This window comes from Protopterus annectens, chromosome 5.part0 (assembly GCF_019279795.1).
Source record: "Protopterus annectens isolate FY-2018-M chromosome 5.part0, PAN1.0, whole genome shotgun sequence".
Classification (NCBI taxonomy): domain Eukaryota; kingdom Metazoa; phylum Chordata; order Ceratodontiformes; family Protopteridae; genus Protopterus; species Protopterus annectens.
Window position 1 is genome coordinate 1,112,166,100 of NC_056735.1, and position 19,301 is coordinate 1,112,185,400.

At 40.2% G+C, this 19,301-nt stretch overlaps 1 protein-coding gene across 1 annotated transcript in view; it reads right to left on the bottom strand.

Annotated features, from left to right (window-relative positions):
- Positions 1 to 19,301, bottom strand: part of LOC122802327 (mitochondrial intermediate peptidase) — a 2,150,265-nt gene that overhangs the window by 579,082 nt on the left and 1,551,882 nt on the right. The window contains exon 11 of the mRNA XM_044071968.1: positions 3,515 to 3,567. Within this exon, the coding sequence (XP_043927903.1) occupies positions 3,515 to 3,567 (53 nt within the window). The remainder of the gene's footprint in view (positions 1 to 3,514; positions 3,568 to 19,301) is intronic.

Sequence of the window (19,301 nt, forward strand, 5' to 3'; positions counted from 1 at the left end):
AATTTGGCTTGCAGAATGCATAAGCTCTTGTAATTCTTTACTTTCTAAACAAGCTGGAAAGGAAGATATTTTTTGTTTGAGGAGTTCAGTGGTATGCTGCTGATATTTCAGCATGTGGAATTGAGAATTTAATGCTCTAATAGCAAGAGTAGCAGAGGTGTATACTTTTTTACCCCACCTGTCCAAATGTCGGGAATCCCTGTCTGAGAGGGTGGGATTCTTAGCTTAGGTTGCTTTAATTCCTTTAGGTGCTTGAGAGATGACCTCTGGGTCAGCAGTAGGATGTTTGAAAAGGAATTTGAGAGAGTCAGGGACTCTGTAGTAGGTGTCCAGTTTCCTGGGAGCAGGAGGAAGGGTGTCATAAATCAAACTGGATTCCATAAAAACATCATCCACAACATCCAGGACAGGAGGAATGGCCAAAGGTCTGTGCTGTGGCAAATCTAAGAATTCCCTGAGTCTCTTTTCGACTGAGGATAGTCTTGACATTCCCATTGAAAATGCTCCCTTTAAAGTATGAAAGGTTTCCCCAAATGGAAAATCCTCGGGTGGAGAGGCAGAAGGTATGAATTCCTCTGCATCAGAATCCTCATAAGCAGAGAGAGGTTGCACGTCTTCATATTTAGAAGCATCAGAGTCATTGGACTCCTGTTCAGATAAAACTACTGGAGACAAGTCTCTTTTTCTTTTGAAAGGGGTAGCCTGGCTTCCCCTAATAGGCATAATAAGGTCTTCCGCCATTTTAAGCATATAAGATTGAGGCAAGAAAGCAGGTGCCCGAGCTTGGGTTGCTGATTTTTTGGGAGTAGTTCGTACCCTGGGCCTTAGAAATTCGGTAGTTTTAGAAAGAACTGAAGACGCGAAAGTCGTCGTCGGTTTGTGTTGAGTATCGATAGTGCGAAGTACTTCCTCAGAAGCCGATGCCTGCTCAGTGTCTCCGGACCCATGCAAGGTACAGACATCAGCAGGATCTTTAGTCGAAGAAGTGTCTCGCAGCATACCAGAATCCGAAAGGGTCTCGGTAGCGGCCTGCAAATCCACAGAAGCGGGCATCAGGGACTGTGAAAGCGCCTCACTGAGGAGTGGAGAACTGACGACTAGCTTAGCAGAAGCGTCATTAGCAGTTTTGAACCTGTGCTGTCTTGTCTCTGTCTTTATCCTTATGTTTTTTTGGAAGATTGGTAGTCGGAAGGCTTACTGAAGCCATATTGGAATTCGAGGGCTGAGAGTGAAAATATATAGCTACAATAAGGGTCCAACGATGTATAGTTCTGGCATTGAACAAAGCACAAAAGCAACAGCGAGGGACGTCATGGTCTGGGCCAAACAGGTGACGCAGTAAGAATGGACGTCTCGGTGTGGTATTTGCTTTCCACAGGTGAGACAATTGTTAACTTTTTCTGACATCAGTTAGAGCAAGAAAAAAGGATCCCCAATGGGGTACTTAGCTTTAGAAGACTTCAACTTCAATTCGGAAACAAAAACTCGGGTAGTAGCCGACCGGCACTTCTGCAAACTGCTTCTGCTTCGGGCTCCTCGGCAAGAAAGACTGATGTAATGGGACTGGCTGCCTGATTTTATACCACCGATGACCTGACATCAATCCTGGAGCGACAGCAACCGACGCAGAAATACTAAGCCTCTGGTATTTGGGCCGACTGAGGGCTACCCCTGGTAAGTTAACCCAAAGGTGATGACTGCAACAGTGAAACATGAAGAACATCAATCATGTCTCTAATGGCAAGGTAAGAGAGAGACAGAACTCCTCTCAGAAGTCTGTAAAACACTGACTAAAAAGATAAAACTTTCTGCCTCCCTGGTAGCACAGGGACTTTAAGCCTGCAATCTTTTTTTATTATAATAGCTGCAGTGGTGGTGCTGCGGTAGCATTGTCACCTCACAGTAAGACATTGGCCTGTTCGAGTCTCAGCTAAAGCGTCTTGTGTGTGGAGACATGCTTGAATGGGCGTACCTTCGTTGATGGTTGTACATCAGGCCTGGCAAGTCGGTACATAAAAATCTACTGCCAATCATTAGCGGACTGGAGTTCCGCTGTGGCAAGCCCTAACTGGAAAAAGACGAAAGATACAACAACAAGTTTGACATATTTACTTAGATACATACCAAAATGCAATGTACTCAATAAATGGCCTGATTAATTCTCTCTATAGGGAGTGATTTCTTCTTCACACCTTAATGATATTCCTTTGGCAATTAGCTGGGCTAAATGAAAGGATTTCTTGATACCCTTTGTTACATGATGGTCAAAACACAGCAAACTATCAACTTAAGTACCTAGGTCCTTGACTTAATTTTTATTTTGTAGTGATGCATTGTCTATACAGTATGATGAGGGGAAAGCTGTTTACCAATAGTGATATTACTACATTTTTTATCATTTAGTTTGATCCCATTTTTAGTACATCAAGAGTTTACTATGTTAATTCTGGAGTGTTTGGGTGTCAAATCAAGACTTAACAGCAACCCCCAGTATGTAGTCATCAGAGTCACATAGTAGGCAAAGGGAGGCTGAAGGAATCAAACCCTAAACTACAGGATTTGAAAATCACTGGATAATTTTAAGTTCTCTACTGTATGTGTCTTCTAAGTACCACACCTGAAGTGATGTCTAGAGGAAGCATCAGCGTCATCATACGAAAAACTGAGAAGGCTTCCCATTACTTTACCAAAAGTAGACATTAATTTTTTCTAATATTCTTCTCATGCCCCCTTCAATTAAAGTTTGAATAATTCCTAAATCTGGCAATGACAATGAAACTTTGATAGGAGGCCACGTGGCCATGCAATTTAAAGACCTAAGAACTATGTTACTTTTCCTTCTTAAATGTCAGTTAGCCCTGATTTCATCTATAAAGGGTACAGAAGCTAAAGGTATGATCTTTTTGTTCAAGGAACAGGAAGAAAAGTTGTTGAGGAGTCAGCCTCTGTACAAGCCAGGGGTCTATGCTTAACAGCACTGTATATTGCATTTGGTTTTATAAGTGCAGGTGCCTAGGTATCAGAATGTTAGACAAGATACAGATGTGATTTTGATAGATAATGCCCACACCTTCACAAGATCAGAATGGGAAGTGGCTACTTAACTGAGTGGATACTACCACCTAAACACTGTTAAAAACTCTTTATGGAGAACAAAAAAAAAAGACTACAGTCCTGAAATGGAAATTAATGACTATTAAACAAATACGTGTTACCACTGGCAACCACTTCTGAATCTGATGTGAAAATAAGCATCTTGAAGGCCTATTAAGACCATCTAGCCTCCTCAGAGAAGTGTAAATGGAGAAGCCAGTTCAAATTTTTGTTTGAATAGGCTTAATTGGACATAATTAAACATATCTAATACCTTTGAGGGCACTTAACATGGAATAAAATCTTTTTTTTTTCTTCTGAGGTAATGAACTTCAGCTTTACATCAACATTACTCATGAACTTTCAAAAAAAGCATTAAACAAAATATATATGGCTACTTAAAATACTTCACAGACCTTACCTTTCAGCACGGAGGATACCACTGTAGTAAGGGTGATCCCAAGGCATTAGATCCTGTGATAAAAATAACAAACATTAACAAAAGATTGAACTCTAAATTCAAGTTTGTTTAGATGTAAAAATATTTAAGTTTGCAGTCTTTGAGAAATATACATAAGAGCTGAGGTTATGCTGGTGATTAATGGCTGAAGCCTGAGAAACTAAAATAGAGATGAACATATCCATAAGACAATCATTCCAAGCTCTTAGTTCATAGATGTATACTAAGTTAGTGACTACTAGGACCCTTACAAACCTAGCCATGCAACCCAAATGTAACACACAAATTTGATTTATATAGGTGGTGATTTATTGCCTACCTCTGTCCATCAGAGACACAGGAGCCAGACCAAAGGGTGAATTTCTGACTATCCATCCATTGGTCCAAGTTGTGCTTAAAAAGGGATATGAGGAAATTCTGCTTCACATGGATGGGAAGCCTGTTTCAGAGAATGGGAATTCCCTGGGAAATGCATCTCTCTCTCTCCTATTTATGTCGCAGGGAAAATTTAGGTCTTTTAAAGTAGTATTTCTGATGCTGTTTGTTTTGTGGATGTACAAAAGGTTCATCAAAACCGGGTCTAGAAATGCCCTGTATGCCAGGCAAAGGTCACCTTGCGGCAGTATACATGATACCATGTAAAGAGAGAGGGATTTAAGATCAGTGTAGGTCATTGTGTTTACTCGTAATCTTTTTGTAAGGAACCTCAGTGGACGCTTCAGTTGCTGTACGTGTCTGGTCATGTATATACTGAAGGGGGCTATATATTCTGTGATTGATCTAATAAGGGCTGAGAACAGTGGTATGATGACCTCCATGGACCTAGAAGCCATGCCTTTGTTTATAAGTTGAGCAAAATGGAAGGATTTTTTTTACAACCTTGGACACATTCTGGTTGAAGACTAGGTTACCATCCACAAGAGTTCCCAGATCCCTGACTACTGAATCAACTTTTAAGGGTGTTTTATTGATAAAATAGTTACCGGGGGTGGTAGGCTTCCCAAAAGGTACTATAATGCACTTCTTGGTAATGAGATTTAAGCCATGGCTTTTGCACCAAGTGTTTGTCTGTATTAGAACTTCCTGAATGGTGTTCTCACCTTGGGGGGAATTCAGTGACTGCTCTCTGTTTGCAATCTGTGAACTTGGTCAGCCAAAGACCTTTGACATGGCTTTGACATCCGAGAACTAAATACCAAAAAGCAGTGGGCCCAACACAGAGCAATGGGGGACTCCACTTGTAACCAGCCTATTTGTGGAGCTGGCCTCACTGATTCTAACCTCCTGGGTCACAAGCAAACTGGTCGTTATGCCAACTACTTTTTTTAGTTAGTCTTCATATTCTGATTTTAACATTTTAGACCTAAGAACTGTTGCACAATAAAGCTATAGCTTGTTATTAAAAATACTTGGAACTCTAGCAACACCACAATCACGCATGGCAAAAAGTGCATTAAAATGTGCTTGTTCAAACAGCAATAGATGAGGTAAAGATGCCAGGAACCTCCAAAGAACAACACATCTGGTGGAGGATTAAAATTTATTTTTTATGTTTTTGTTCTTCCACTGGCCAGTGGGCCATCTGAAGGGTGTTTATTTTTAAGTTGTTACCCTTGGCTTGAGAAAGCCCAAAGGGAGGGTATGCAGTGCAGCAATGTGAGGGCTTTGCCACATGATTACTCAAGTGATGTTACTTTAATTATACCACCTCCCAAAGGTAGAGGTTTCCATCTCAACTTCAGTGAGAATATTGAAACAAGATACACATGGAAGGCAGCTGGATGTTACTGAGTATCTAAAGACAAGTGATCCAAAGAGTAAACCGATATCAGTGAAGTATCGACTTATAAAACTGGGAAACAGACCACAAGCAAACAGGATTAATTTGACTGAGAGCAGATGGAATAATTACCCTAAGTCATATGCCTTTTAAAATGCCTTAACATTCTTTTCTCATTCAAGTCCTATCATTTTCCCTTAACATTTCTCTAACAGTTCCATACCATCTTGAATACCTCTGCAGTCTTCTCCACTGCTCATTTTAGTAGTCCATTCCAACAGATCCGAGCCCTCCAATATGCCACCAAGTAGGATAAGGCTCTGGTGGAATATGTCTTAGCCTTAACTGGAATAGATACCATTGTATGAGTAACAAAAAACAATGGCAGAGAACAACCAACAATCAAATGTTTAATTAAAGGTAGATAGAACTTTCCTGAAGGACTTAGATCTGTCAAGGTCGTACCAGAGTGGCCTGTGCATATCCAAGGTATGCAAAATCTTCTGTCCCTTGTTTATAGTTTTTGGAAATAAATATATGAGATTGTTGGCTCGACTTAGGGTAAATTCAGAAAGAACTTTTCGCATGAAAGAAGAATGTGTGTGTAAAATAACCCTGTCCTTGTGGAAAATCAGATAAGGCTGGCTCACCATCAGCGGTTACAGCTCAAAAGACTTGCCTTGCAGATGTCAGAGATTCCAAGTGATGAACTTCAAATCAGCCTGAAAGGCAGATTCAAAAGGAGAGGTCAATTTTTCAAGAACAAACTTGAGATCCCAAGGAGAGGATATTTACCTTTATTGAACAATTTCCAGATAATATAAAAAGTTAACAGAAGAGTGACTACATATATTATAAAACTGACTCTAGTGCTATTAAAAAGCCTAGAATGTTGTCAAGTACGAAACAGAAAGACTTATACACAAAGGTTAAAACTGAAGTATTTAAATTAATTTAGTGATATTAACTCTGTCATTTACACATCATTTCTGTGTATTTAGCACACAAATCAGAACTAGTAGGTTCTATTATATTATAATCTGGGTGGCGCAGTGGTGCAGCAGTTAGCGTTGTCACCTCACAGCAAGCGGTTCTCTAGTTTGATTCTCGGCTAGGGTGCCTTCTGTGCAGAGTCTGCATGTCCTCACTGTGTTTGCACGGGTTTCCTCTGGGTGCTCTGGTTTCATCCCACATTCAAAAGACGTGTCTGGAGTGTTTTTCCCTGGGCCTGCACTGAAAATGGGCTGTGTCCTAGTCAGACTTTCCTGGTAAACAAATGTTAAATAAATAAAAAATAAATAAAAAATCTAAAATTGACTATTTTAAGATTACTGGATCTTGTACCTGTTCACAGTGCATCATTAGTTTGAAAGCAAATAAAACAACATGAAAAATACTTTGATTTGTTCTTTCATATTTCTTTAAACTAAGACAGTGTAAACTTTTATTTACTTAAAAATGGACTACTTGATCGTTTTTAACGATACTTCAGATAATGGAGATTTTTTTTTTCCTGGGGACTCTAATATATTACTTGTATTTTTTAACGATACTTTAGATACTGGTGAAATTTTCCTGGGGACTCTAAAATGTTATCTGTAGTGGAAAATTTCTAACTGGTGAAAAAAAGAAAATAATATAATAAGATTCTCACCTGTTTAAGACTACAAAGCAATATATACATAGCTAAATCTAAAGAGGGAAAAGATGAGAAAAATATGTGAATGTAATATAGGTACATGTAGTATTTAGATAATGAAACAGCTACTGCTTTGAATAAAATTGCTCCCTCAAGGATTACAAAGGCTTGCGAAGAAAAGTACAATAAAACCTACACAAAATCTCCCAGATGACCATACTTTCTTCATCCCTTTCATTCTCTCCTATACCCTCATATTTGATCACCAATACTAACCACTCTCAGACCCATCTTAAACTTGCTCAATCAGTAAACCTTTTTTTCACTTTCCCTCTTCACCCCAAATCATTTTTTTAACTGCTGAGATGCTAACAATAGCATTGTTTCATAATGTTCTGAAAAAAATGCTACATCTGCCTCTGTATTTTTTTCTTTTTTTGCTTGCTGTACAAAATTCTTTTTCTTTGAGTGCTACATTTAACTTCCTAACGTTAGTATATTATTTGACTTATGTATTTACTGTCTACTTTGTGACTTTATGTATCAAATGTATATTTTTTGACTTCATGTATCTACTGTATTATGGAGCTCTCCCCCGGGCTTTCACTGAAAATGGGCTCCCAGCCCAGTCGGACATTTCCTTGTAAACAAATGTAAAGCAAATAAATAAAATCAAATTCTTACTGAACACTAAAAATAACTACACTGAAACCAAGACAGATGAGATATTAATGAACTTCGTAACACATTCTGATAATATTTATAAAAGTGACAATAAATGTATGAATTTAAAGTATTTAGACAATTGTTTTAAGGAACTATTAATAAACCATCAGAAATTTCTAACAAACAAGTACATGTTTTGGATACTATACAAGGCATTTACTGGGATTGTTAGGAAAATTCACCCATCTTGGAAATATTCAATCACCTCTTGTACTGAAATAGGTTAAAAAGATGCCAGTCCTGCAATTCATATACACTATTATCACTACCAACAGTTGATAAAAACTATAATGGGCAATGAAACTAAGTTATTTATCCCTGATGTAATTCATTATAATCACCCTGAATTCATAATTAAATGCAAGCCCAAGGTAATAAAAAAAGAAATTAACTTTGACAGGGCATGCTCATCATAACAGAACAAACTTACTTGTCATTACTTAAGCCATAGAGAAAACTTCTTGAAATATGAAAATAGATATATTAAGACAGACAAAAGAAAGAAACTTCAGAAAGTTTAACATCATCAAACCCCCCTTTCCCCATTTTCTACATGGGGTCTGGGTGTTGTGTCAACTGTTGCCATCTCTCGCTATTCAACGTCACTCTCCTGCCTTCTTCAACACTCACATCTGACTGTTGCAGGTGGGTCTCTCACACAATTCATCCACCTCTTTGCCCTCATTTCCTCTTGCCTTCTTCCTGTCTGTCCCAAATCATATTCTCCAGATCATCTTTTGATTTTCTGCACATATGCCCAAACCACTACAATCTCTTCTCTGACATTTTATGCTACTGGAGTTACTCTGGCTTCTGCTCTTATGTCCTTATGTTTCCCACAGTGTGCATCCTGCACCTGTGTAAGGCACATCATCTCCATCACCTCTAGCTTCCTCGACAGAAAGTTTATCAGAGAAGTGATAAAAGCAACCTCAGATTTGATCTAAACATACAGCACACAGTAAAAAAAAAAAAAAAAAACCTAGGAGCACTCTACAGAGTCAAAAACTACCTCTTTAATGCTTTGAAGAAACTCCACAAAACTACCTATATTCTGCTTCCTCTCTCTTAACAAATCTTCAAGTCACGCTACTAAATAAACTGGAACAATGTTACAATAAAGTTGCCAAGTCTGGTGCATGTAAACCCTATAAACCCAACCACAGTACAGTACTAAAAGAACTTAACCAGCTAGAATTATCCCACTGTCTCCTATACTCTCACAGCTTCTAACCATCCAAGCTATAACTCATAAACCACAGCATTCCCAGCATTGAATAACACCCTCCAGGAATATTTACCTACCAGATCTCTTTGCTCAAAACATGAATAACTGAATACCCAAACTAATGAAAACTATTCATTTGCAAAAGTAAATTTAACACAATGGCTGCCTTGCCAGTTCTGAACACCAGACATTAGGAGGGGCAGTAAAGATGGGAAAGCCCCAACTAAATCCATATTGTACTGTAGGTGGTATGTGATTGACAACAAATCCAGGCTTTACAGGCGGGAAACATACCTCTAATTCTCCAGGGATTTCCTGGGAGAACTATACAGCAGCTGTTAAGTGAAAAAAGACGCCTTTGGAACAGTGCTACTGCTTTCCTGTGCAGGAAAATCGGGTGAAGGCTGTGGCACCCGTGGATCTGCCTTACCTGTACAGGAAGCTGTTGGGAGTCTTCTCTCCTTCTGGAACTGGTACTATTTGTGCTGTGAAAGCTAAGGGAAGTACTTGTGAGCCCTGGACATTCTTGGCCAGCCTTTACAGACTGTGCATGTACTGCGATGCATGTGATGGACGCCAGCCTAAATTATTTATACAAACCAATAAGTACTGTTTTAAAGCCTGAATTTCATTTAAGTTTTGTGTTTCATCCTGTTTTGCCAAGAACAGCACATTTTTTGTTCATGTCCCTTGTAAATTAACCAATCCAGGAATTTTGAAAAAAAAATGGTTAATGCTTCTGTGATGCAATTTGTGCTGCATAAAGACAGGAACATTGTTGTGTGTTTTGAACTTGAAGAGTGTCGCTCGTTCATCTCTAACGCACATAACAAGAAGGCTGGGGTTTTCATTTAGATGCTTTAATATGGAGAAACATCAGGATGGATAGCAACATCATTAAATATGTACTAACTAGTTAACAGACAGACCTTACATACATACATGATTAAATCTCAACAACTAATTAAAAATGGCAGTCTAGCTTGCATGTGCTCAGTATTTATTCACTTGTACAAGCCCTTGGGTAGCTTCTTAAAGGTATATACACACACACATACTGAGTCTACATCCTCCCTCTTAAAAAGATAGTCCTTCGTAAAAACAACATCAGAGCTAGACATGCGTTACTATATACATTAGAAACAAAACACAATGTTAATGTCCAAGTTGCTTCATATATGTTACAGGGTTTAGAGATGCGACCATATCTTATAACTTAACAGTTAGGACCAAATTTAGCAACAGGGACAGTCTGCAGTGCACAGTTCATATCAGGAACTTATGAATTCATCACAGGAATGAGAATGTCCTCTGGAACTTTCTCTGGAATTGGAACACCGGGCAACTCACTCTAAGATAAAGAGTTTTTCTCACAGGCTATGTGCTGTTGTATAGGCTCAGACTCCAGTCTCAAATGCTTCCAATTCCACCTAAAAACTGCTCTGATTCCACAATGTATGATCTTGGCTCTGGACCAGTACTCTTCACACCACCAATCAGATCATAACTTCTGGACATTTGCATCCTTACCACTTCTCCTTCATGTAATGGATTGAGCGGTTTAAAAACAACTGACTACTGATTGGTAATGTGGTTCTGGTTTGTCTCGACAGAAGTCTCTCAGCAGGTTAACCAAGTTGTCTACCATGAGGAACATTTCTGAGATTCAAGAAAACATCGCTATTATCTCGTTTTGACTTCTCTAGTAACTGCTTTGCACTTTGAACTGCATATTCTGTTAAACCATTTGACTGTGGGTACTCAGGGCTACTTGTGACATGAGTAAAGTCACATTCTTCAGCAAACCTTTTGAACTGTTCGCTTGTAAACTGCATGGCATTATCAAAAATTACTTTGTGTGGACTACCATGAACAGCAAAATGGCACGTCATCTTAGTAATGACAGTACTGGATGCTAGGTTAGAAAGCAGGTCAATCTCAAAACAATTAGAGTAAGAGTCTACTAACAACAAACAACATTGTCCATTCCACTCAAAGATGTCGGTAGCTACTGTTGACCAAGGTAGTTCTGGAATCTGGTTAAGCTGAAGTGGTTCCTTCTGTTGATGTGGCTTTGTACTATTTCACACTGAACAAGATGAAAGTGCTCTCTCAATGTCTTGTGACATAGAAGGCCAAAATACTATTGCCCTTCTTTTGGTAAAGTTGGTTCCTGGGTGACCACGATGCAAGACAATAATGTACTTTGGCTGCAAAGACTTTGGAAAACTCAACCAAAATCTCATCTCTGTAAGAAAAATAAGGTTGCACTTCTTGAGGAAAACTAGACTGTTTTGACGGTCATCCCTGATTAATAAAGTGGTTGAGCCTTTGTAAAACTGGATCAGCTCAAGACATGTGGAGTAAAAATTTCTCACTTCCATGACTTCAAAATCAACGCTCTCATTCTCGTGCTGTTCAGTGGTGTTTCTGGACAATCTGGATTAGGTATCAGCAAAATAAAGAAGTTTGCCTTTGTTGTAGACAAGATTGAAATTGCACTTTTGCAATCTTAGCATCATACGTTACAGTCTGTCTGGAGCTGAATGCATTAACTTTCTCAGGATAGTGACTAATGGTTGGTGGTCTGTTTTGATCTGGATAGGTCTACCATAAACATAATCATAGAACTTTGAACATGCAAGCACAATTGCCAAAAGCTCTCTCTCTCTATCTGGGCATACTGCATCTCAATTTAGGTACGAGTTCTCAATGCATATGCAAAAGGTTGAGTCTCTTGTAGAATGACTGCACCAAGACCAAATTTCAAGGCATCACAGGAAAGTATTACTGGCTTGTGAACATCATAGCATCTGAAAGTTGGTGGACTAGCAATTCTCTATTTCAGCACATCAAATGCTCGCTGGTGTTGCTCTAATCAAGACCAGGACATATCTTTGTGTGTCAGCTCTCTGAGCGGTGCTGAAAGTTGACTTAAGTCTGGAATGAACTTGCCTAGATAGTTAACCATGTCAATAAATCATTGCAGGGGCTTGAACACTGTCTGAAGCTGGCACCTTGAGAATGGCTGTTTGTTTTGAAGGGTCTGGTCATGGGCCTGTACACGTAAATAAATGACCAACATAAGTAACTTCTTATAGCCTGAATTTGCATTTGTGTGGATTGAGCTTAGGATTCACTTGGCATGCCGTTTCCAGAACTTTACTGACGTTTCTGTCATGTTCGGCTTCATCACGACCTCCTACTAGTATGTCATCCACTATGATAGCACAAGGATACCCAGAAAAATTGCATTTTTCATGTGCAGAATTTATTCCAAATGGCATTCTCAAAAATCTATACCTGCCAAATGGAGTACTGAAAGTACGGAGCAATGAGTCAAGCTGAATTTGCCAAAATGAACTCTGCATCTAAAACAGAAAAAAATAATGGCATTTGGCATTAAGGCTGTGACTTTAATTATGAGCTACCACCATGGAAGATACCTACTCAGTTGGAGTTTCAACTGGACAAATCATACCTTGTCGCACCATTTTATCTAACTCTGCTTTGACTCTGTCCTGCATGGCTACTGGAACTTTACGTGCTGGCCTGATAACTGGACTGACCTCTGGGTCTAACTTCACGGAGTACAGAACTGGAAGGTTGCCTAGTTTGTCTTCAAAAAGATCAGAATAGGTAGAAAAAATGTGGTGAGCAAAATTAGAGTAGTGGTCTTTTAAGCTAACATGGTGGATTTCCTTATTAAATGAAAGAAGTCCCATTTTCAAACTGTCTCTGAGCCTTAATAATGACTGAGCGTGCCTCTTGACCACATAGAATAAGTTGTAGCTACTTCCAGCAGAGTAACATGAAAGCACTACTGAGTCTTCAGTTTGAATTTCTTCACCGCCATAAGCAACAAGCTTCACACACCTTGTCAAATCAAGCCTTTCACCATTACACACTTGAGCAAATGCTTCTGCAGACATAACATTGCACTTGGAACCTGTATCAACTTTGAGCTCTGTGGGTTTGCTATTTATCTGAACAGTACAAAATACTTCATTAAATGACCTTAAATCTACTGCATTGACCATTTCATGAAGCACTGTCACACCATCAACATAAAGAGTACAGTTGCCAATGTCTAACTGATCAACTCGTTTCTTAAAATATTCCCTTTTGATAAAAGAATGTGCGTACTCTGAGTTACAAAATCTTTTGAAAATATTCAATTTATTACATTTGTGGCATTGTTGACCAAAAACTAAACATTTCTCCCTTTTAGATTCATGGCTTCCACTACAATTACAATTGGCAATGAAACTGGGTTGAGGCCAGGGTTGCCAGATTTCCGACTGGCCAGGTAGGGACAAAGTGAAGACTAAAAAAAAAAAAAAAAGAGTTCCGCATTAAACAGAAGTAGCTCTGTTTCGCGATATTTTTGATTGGCCCATATACCGGTATACGGGCCAATCAAAAATCGCCAAACACGGAGCTACTTCTGTTTAATGTGGAACATCGCAGTTCCACATTAAACAGAAGTAGCTCTGTTTTGCGATTTTTTGATTGGCCCATATACCGGTATACGGGCCAATCAAAAATCGCTAAGCACGGAGCTACGTCTGTTTAATGTGGAACATCGCAGTTCTGCATTAAACAGAAGTAGCTCTGTTTTGTGATTTTTTGATTGCCCATATACTGGTATACGGGCCAATAAAAAAAAACGCAAAAAAGAGCTAGTTCTGTTTAATGCGGAACTGCGCTGTTCCGCATTAAACACAAAAAGCTCTGTGTTTAGCGATTTTTGATTGGCCCCTATGCCGGTACATGGGCCAATCAAAAAAAAAACAAAAAACAAAGCGGAGGCTGCCCGGGATTTTAACTGGCAGTGCGGAACTCGGGATCAGGCTGCTGATCTTGCGACAGTCCCACCCAAATAGGGACGTCTGGCAACCCTGGTTGGGGCCCATGCTTTGAGTTTGCTGACTCACGCTTATGCTTCACTGAAACTGTGTGAACTCTGGAATTTGCTAGAAAGATCTGGGGTCTACCAGTGAGTCCTGCAAGGTTTATAGTTGTTGCCATGTGCTTGGACCTGTTCCTTTTAACTATGTGCTGCATAGCATCAACATGAGCTTTGTCACTGTGCCTTCTAGAGCTAATCTCATTTGTAAGCAGATTTGTGTGCTTTTCTGTAAGTTTGTATATCTGACAAATCTCTATGGTCTTATTCAAAGTTAAATCACCATTACAAAGCAACATTTTTCTCACAGCATCATGTTTAATGCCACACACAAGTATATTTTTTATCAACTCATCCCTTAAGTCACCAAATTTGCATGTTTTAGCCTTATTTCTCAGGTCAGTTAAATATTCTGCAAAAGTTTCACAAGACTTTTGAGCCATAGTGTAAAATAAGTGCCTTTCATAGGTTCATAGGTAGGTACTAGGCAATCTGCCCGAGGGCATTTATAAGCCTAGCCAGAGTGCGTCGGCTTTCGCCACCCCATTGATTAATTAACAGAGCCTCTGTCAAGCAGAGCCAATGAAGTGATCCCAGGGGTGTACTTTCTGTTACCCATCCACTTATCAAGGCTTCTCTTGAAGAGTGTTAGTGAGGGGTTCTGCCTAATGTAGTTAGGAATTTTGTTCCAAAGCATGGGGAGTCTCTGTGACAGGAATCTATCCCTCCAGCATGTTCTATTTATTGTTGTGGCGAAGTTTAGCTCACTAGAGCGCGTGGCTCACAGTAACTTGGATTTCTTTAGGTGGAGCATGTCCATCAATTCTGAGTTGGACATGGCTTTGTAAGTCAGGCAGAGATCACCTCTGAATAACTGATATGCCACTGAGTACAGCCGGAGTTTTTTCAGTCGGGCTGCATAGGACATATGTTTGAGGCCAGTAATCCCCTCTTGGTGAGGTGTTTTTGTGGTCTTTCAAGCTGTTGGAAGTGTCTTGTGAGGTACATCCCAAATGGGGCATTGTACTCTATGATGGGTCTGATGAGTGATGAGTAGAGGGGCACTATAACCTCTATTTCTAGATGTGAACCCCTTAGTAATTAGAAGGGCCACATAGAAGAATTTCCTAACTACTTTGGCAATATGATTGTCAAAGGACAGATTACTATCTACCTGGGTCCCCAGATCTCTTATTACCTCTTCTGTATTAAGTTGGCTGCCGCCTATGTGGTACTTCGTGGGTGTTTTGTTTTTCCCCAAACGGGATGACTATGCATTTTTTGGCATTTAGCTTGAGGCCATGACTTTGACACCAGGTGTCTGTCTCAGTAAGGCCTTTTTGGAGCATGTCCGTGTCAGCCGGAGAGTCAATTATGGCTCCCAGTTTGCAGTCATCAGCGAACTTGGTTAGCCATAGTCCTCCTGTGTTTGCCTGTACTTCTGAGAAATATATGCCGAACAGTAGGGGTCCCAGAACTGAGTCTTGCGGGACACTACTTGTGACTGGTTTAGAGTCGGACCTGGAGCCCGCTATTCTTACCATGTGAGTTCAGTCTGTAAGCCAGTTGGCAACCCATCTTGTGATGTAGGGGTTTATGTTCAGGCTGGTGAGTTTTTCTATAATACCTGAGTGAGGAATGATGTTGAATACCTTGGCGAGATCAAGGTAGGCTGTGTGAACCACCTTTCCCTCATCTATGGCCTTGGTAACTGTCTCGAAGAAGTCAACCAGGTTTAGTAGGCATGATCTGCCCTTAACAAAGCCGAACTGGGTCGGGTCAAGTGTTTGGAGGTTCCAAATGTCTTTGTTAATGAGTTCCATGATGATGCGCTCCATAGCCTTGCAGACCAGGCTAGTCAGACTTATGGGGCGATAGTTACCAGGGTCAGTTGTGGCCCCTCCTTTGTGGAGCGGAATAACCATTGCTGTGTGCCATTCTATGGGCACGTAGCCTGTGGAGAGGCTGAGGTTGAACAGCTTGTTTAGGTGGGAGGTTAGTTCGCTCTGTAGTTCGTGCAAGACGCAGCCTGGGACACCATCTGGCCCCATTGATGCTGTGTTTTTGTCTTTTGAAAGGGCTGTTTTCACCTGTGCTTCTGTGATTTCCAGGACACTTTTCCAGTATTGTTGTGGACCCTTTTGAAAGTGAGAGGGAGGTGAAGTTTGCACTGAATCTATCTGCCAGTATGTTGGCAATATCATTAGGTTCAGTATATTTTGTGCTATTTTGCACTATCTCAGAACATATCTGCGAGTTGCCACTTAGATTCTTGACATAGCTAAAGGCTTTGTGGTTATCTTTCAAATCCTTGGCTATATTTCTTTCAAAGTTAGCCTTGGATGATTTTATGAGGGACCTTAGTTTCTTACTGATACTGATCAGGGATGTCTTTCCTTCTTGGGATTTGTTTTTTTCTGAACTAGTTTCCTCCTTTTGTTGTATAACCTGTTTGTGGCAGGGGTCCACCAGACTGGTTTCCTTCTCTTAGGGGAGTGAGTCTTGGTTTTGCTAGGGATGGCATGAGCCATGCATCCTAGTAGGTGCTCATAGAGTGCAAATGTAAAGGATTCTGCATCTTGGGCAGTGTTATCCTTTAGCATGGGGCTGCGAAACTTACCACCACTGCCTTATGTAAGGTGAAGTTTGCTTTAGAAAAGTTTTTCACTGTGGTTTCCTTGGTTGGGGGTGGTGGTGGGGTGTGGACATCCAGGGTGATTAGTTTATGGTCTGATCTAACGAGTGATGGGTTGACCTCTGGTACGGAGCACCTGTCGCCCATGTCGGTGATGACCAGGTCCAATATGTTGTGGCCTCTGGTAGGGGAGTTTACCAGTTGATCCAGGGCATTTCAGTTGATAAATTCCAGGAAGCGCTGAGCCTGGGAGTTTGTACTCAAGTAGTTTTCCCAGTTAATGGTAGGGTAACTGAAATCTCCCAAGATCAGGGTGTTCGGTAGGACCTTCACGTTTTCCAGTGTCTCCAGAAAGGCGGACTGGTGGTCCTGGGTCATGGAGGGTGATCTGTAGCAGGCCACAATTTGCATTGCAGATTTGCCCGATGTTAGTTGCACATGAATGATCTCAGAGATATCATGCTGCGCCACTAACCTAGAGGTGTGAGTATCCTTGATGAATATGGATACACCCCCTCCTTTTGTGTTTTGGTCCGTGTTCTGTGGCCGAAATGTGTGGTATGAGTTGTAGCCCAGTAGTGCTGGAGTGCTCTCTGGAGCCTTGAACCAGGTTTCAGTTACTGCACAGATGTCGACAGTCTCCATACTCTGGAGTGCTTCAAGTGCATGCATTTTGAGATTTAAACTCCTGACGTTGAGTAGCATAACCCTCAATTTTTTACTTGTACTGTTTATAGAGGTGGGTTTGAATTTTGAGCCTTGCCTAAAAAAGGCACTAAGGGGGCAGCAAGAGCCTTGGCCAGTATTCGAAAGCCAAGGGGTGACAGGTGCAAGCTGTCTCTTGCAAAGCAACGTGGCTTGTCGAGCATATCATCCCAGGCTGACAGACAATGGATCCCCTTTCAATGACACCAGAAGCTTAACCAATTGTTGAAATTGATAATTTTTTTCTTTATACTGAGGTACCACATTCTTGGTGAGGGCAGGATGCTACTCAGGGTCAGGGTCATACCCGCCGGGCTATATGATCAGAGAGCTCTTCCATGTCTCTTTTCATGTAGTCCAGGGAGGTACGGCTCAGGTCATTCACACCAACATGAACAATGACAAAGTCATATTTGTACTTGTTCTGGAGTGACCTGAGTGCTTGTGTTACGTGGTGGATTCTGGCTCACGACAGGCAGCCAACAGTAACCTTCTCCTAACATCTGTCTGGAGGTTACACATTTCTCTAAATTTATGTTTCAAGCACTCTGGGTCCTCCCTTGACTGAACCGGTGCAAAAATATGACACTTTTCCCGCTCTCCTGTATAGAGAGCAGGTGCATATACAAATGAACATTCCCTTTCAATGGCTTCTGACCCAGCTAAATTTAGCAGAATGAATGCCTTTGTATAGTCATCTTTATCAGAAAATGTAGCCTGTATGAAAACGTCACTCTTGCTCAAACACTCTCCAATTCTCAGCAATATTTTAACACTCTCCAGTTCTCAGCAATATTACTGTCAAACACAAGTGCACAGAATTTGTTTTTGAAATCCGTCTGCCATTCCCATAAAGTATAGACAAACACACTGAAAATATGGCCTTTGTTATTATATATGACCAAACAGTTCTGTGAGCTTGTAACAGCATTCACATGCACAATAAACTCTTCAAAATACTTTACTTTGTGATGGCTGTACTCTGCGAAATATGCCTTGTAATAGCTGTACTTTTGTGAAATAACTTTAGCACTGCACAAACATGCGATAATACATAGAAACACATCAGGATGGATAGCAGCATCATTAAATACAAACAAACTAGTTAACAGACAGACCTTATAGACATACATGCTTACATCTTAACAGCTAACTACAGAATAGCAGTCTAGCTTGCATGTGCTAAGTGTTTATACACTTATGCAAGCCCTTGGATAGCTTCTTAAAGGTATATATACACATATTGATCTACAGGGAGGGAAGAAGTATACACTCCTTAGTGATTGTTAAAGAGTTTGGAAAAACATTTTATATTAAAAAAAAAAAAAAAAAGAAGAAATTGCGAATTATAATCCCTTGCAACAATTGAGTGGTATTACTGTGTACTGTCACTTGCATTTGCCTATAAGTGTGCTAACTGCTGTGTTCGGTCCTACAATTGATGAGGTTATTAAAACATTATAGAAAGCCAACACAATACTGAGGTCCATGTAAGACAAATGGCTACCAGCACCAATAAACAGTTATTTAGTCTCCAGTATACAAATTATACCAGGTGTATAGCAACATCTGGTTAACCTGCATCTGCAACTTGTTGCAAAACAACAGACAACTTTCTTGACTAGTAATCAGTCACCTGAGACCCCTAGAACTGGTCTACTGTTGAAGAACTGAAAGATGATAATATTAAGACCTACCTCACATCTTCCAAAAGTACTTGAAAAGAGATAACTACTGTTCAGATGAGTGACCAGAATTGTATCTTTTATCTATGCATCTTACAGGGGACTCTCTGAAAGTTTATACTGATACAGAAGATGACACCCATGTTTGCCAAAAACTGAAAAGAACTTTTAGCAAAAGTATGTTTCAAAAAGATGAGCAAACCTTTGAACTACTACTAGCCTTTGCAAAATATGTGGTACTGTCTAAAAGTACAAATCTTAAAGGGACAATCCCAGGGATTTTTTTGTTTTGATTCAGCCTTTGTTTACATTTCAGGTTTGCCTTGCTAAGCATGCTCACTTTTGGCTGAGGGGGTTGGGGAAGATTGCCTGCAGGAAGCTTCAAAGGTGTTAACCAAATTCCATCTCAAATTGCAGTTCTACTGGCAACAGTCTCAGTGT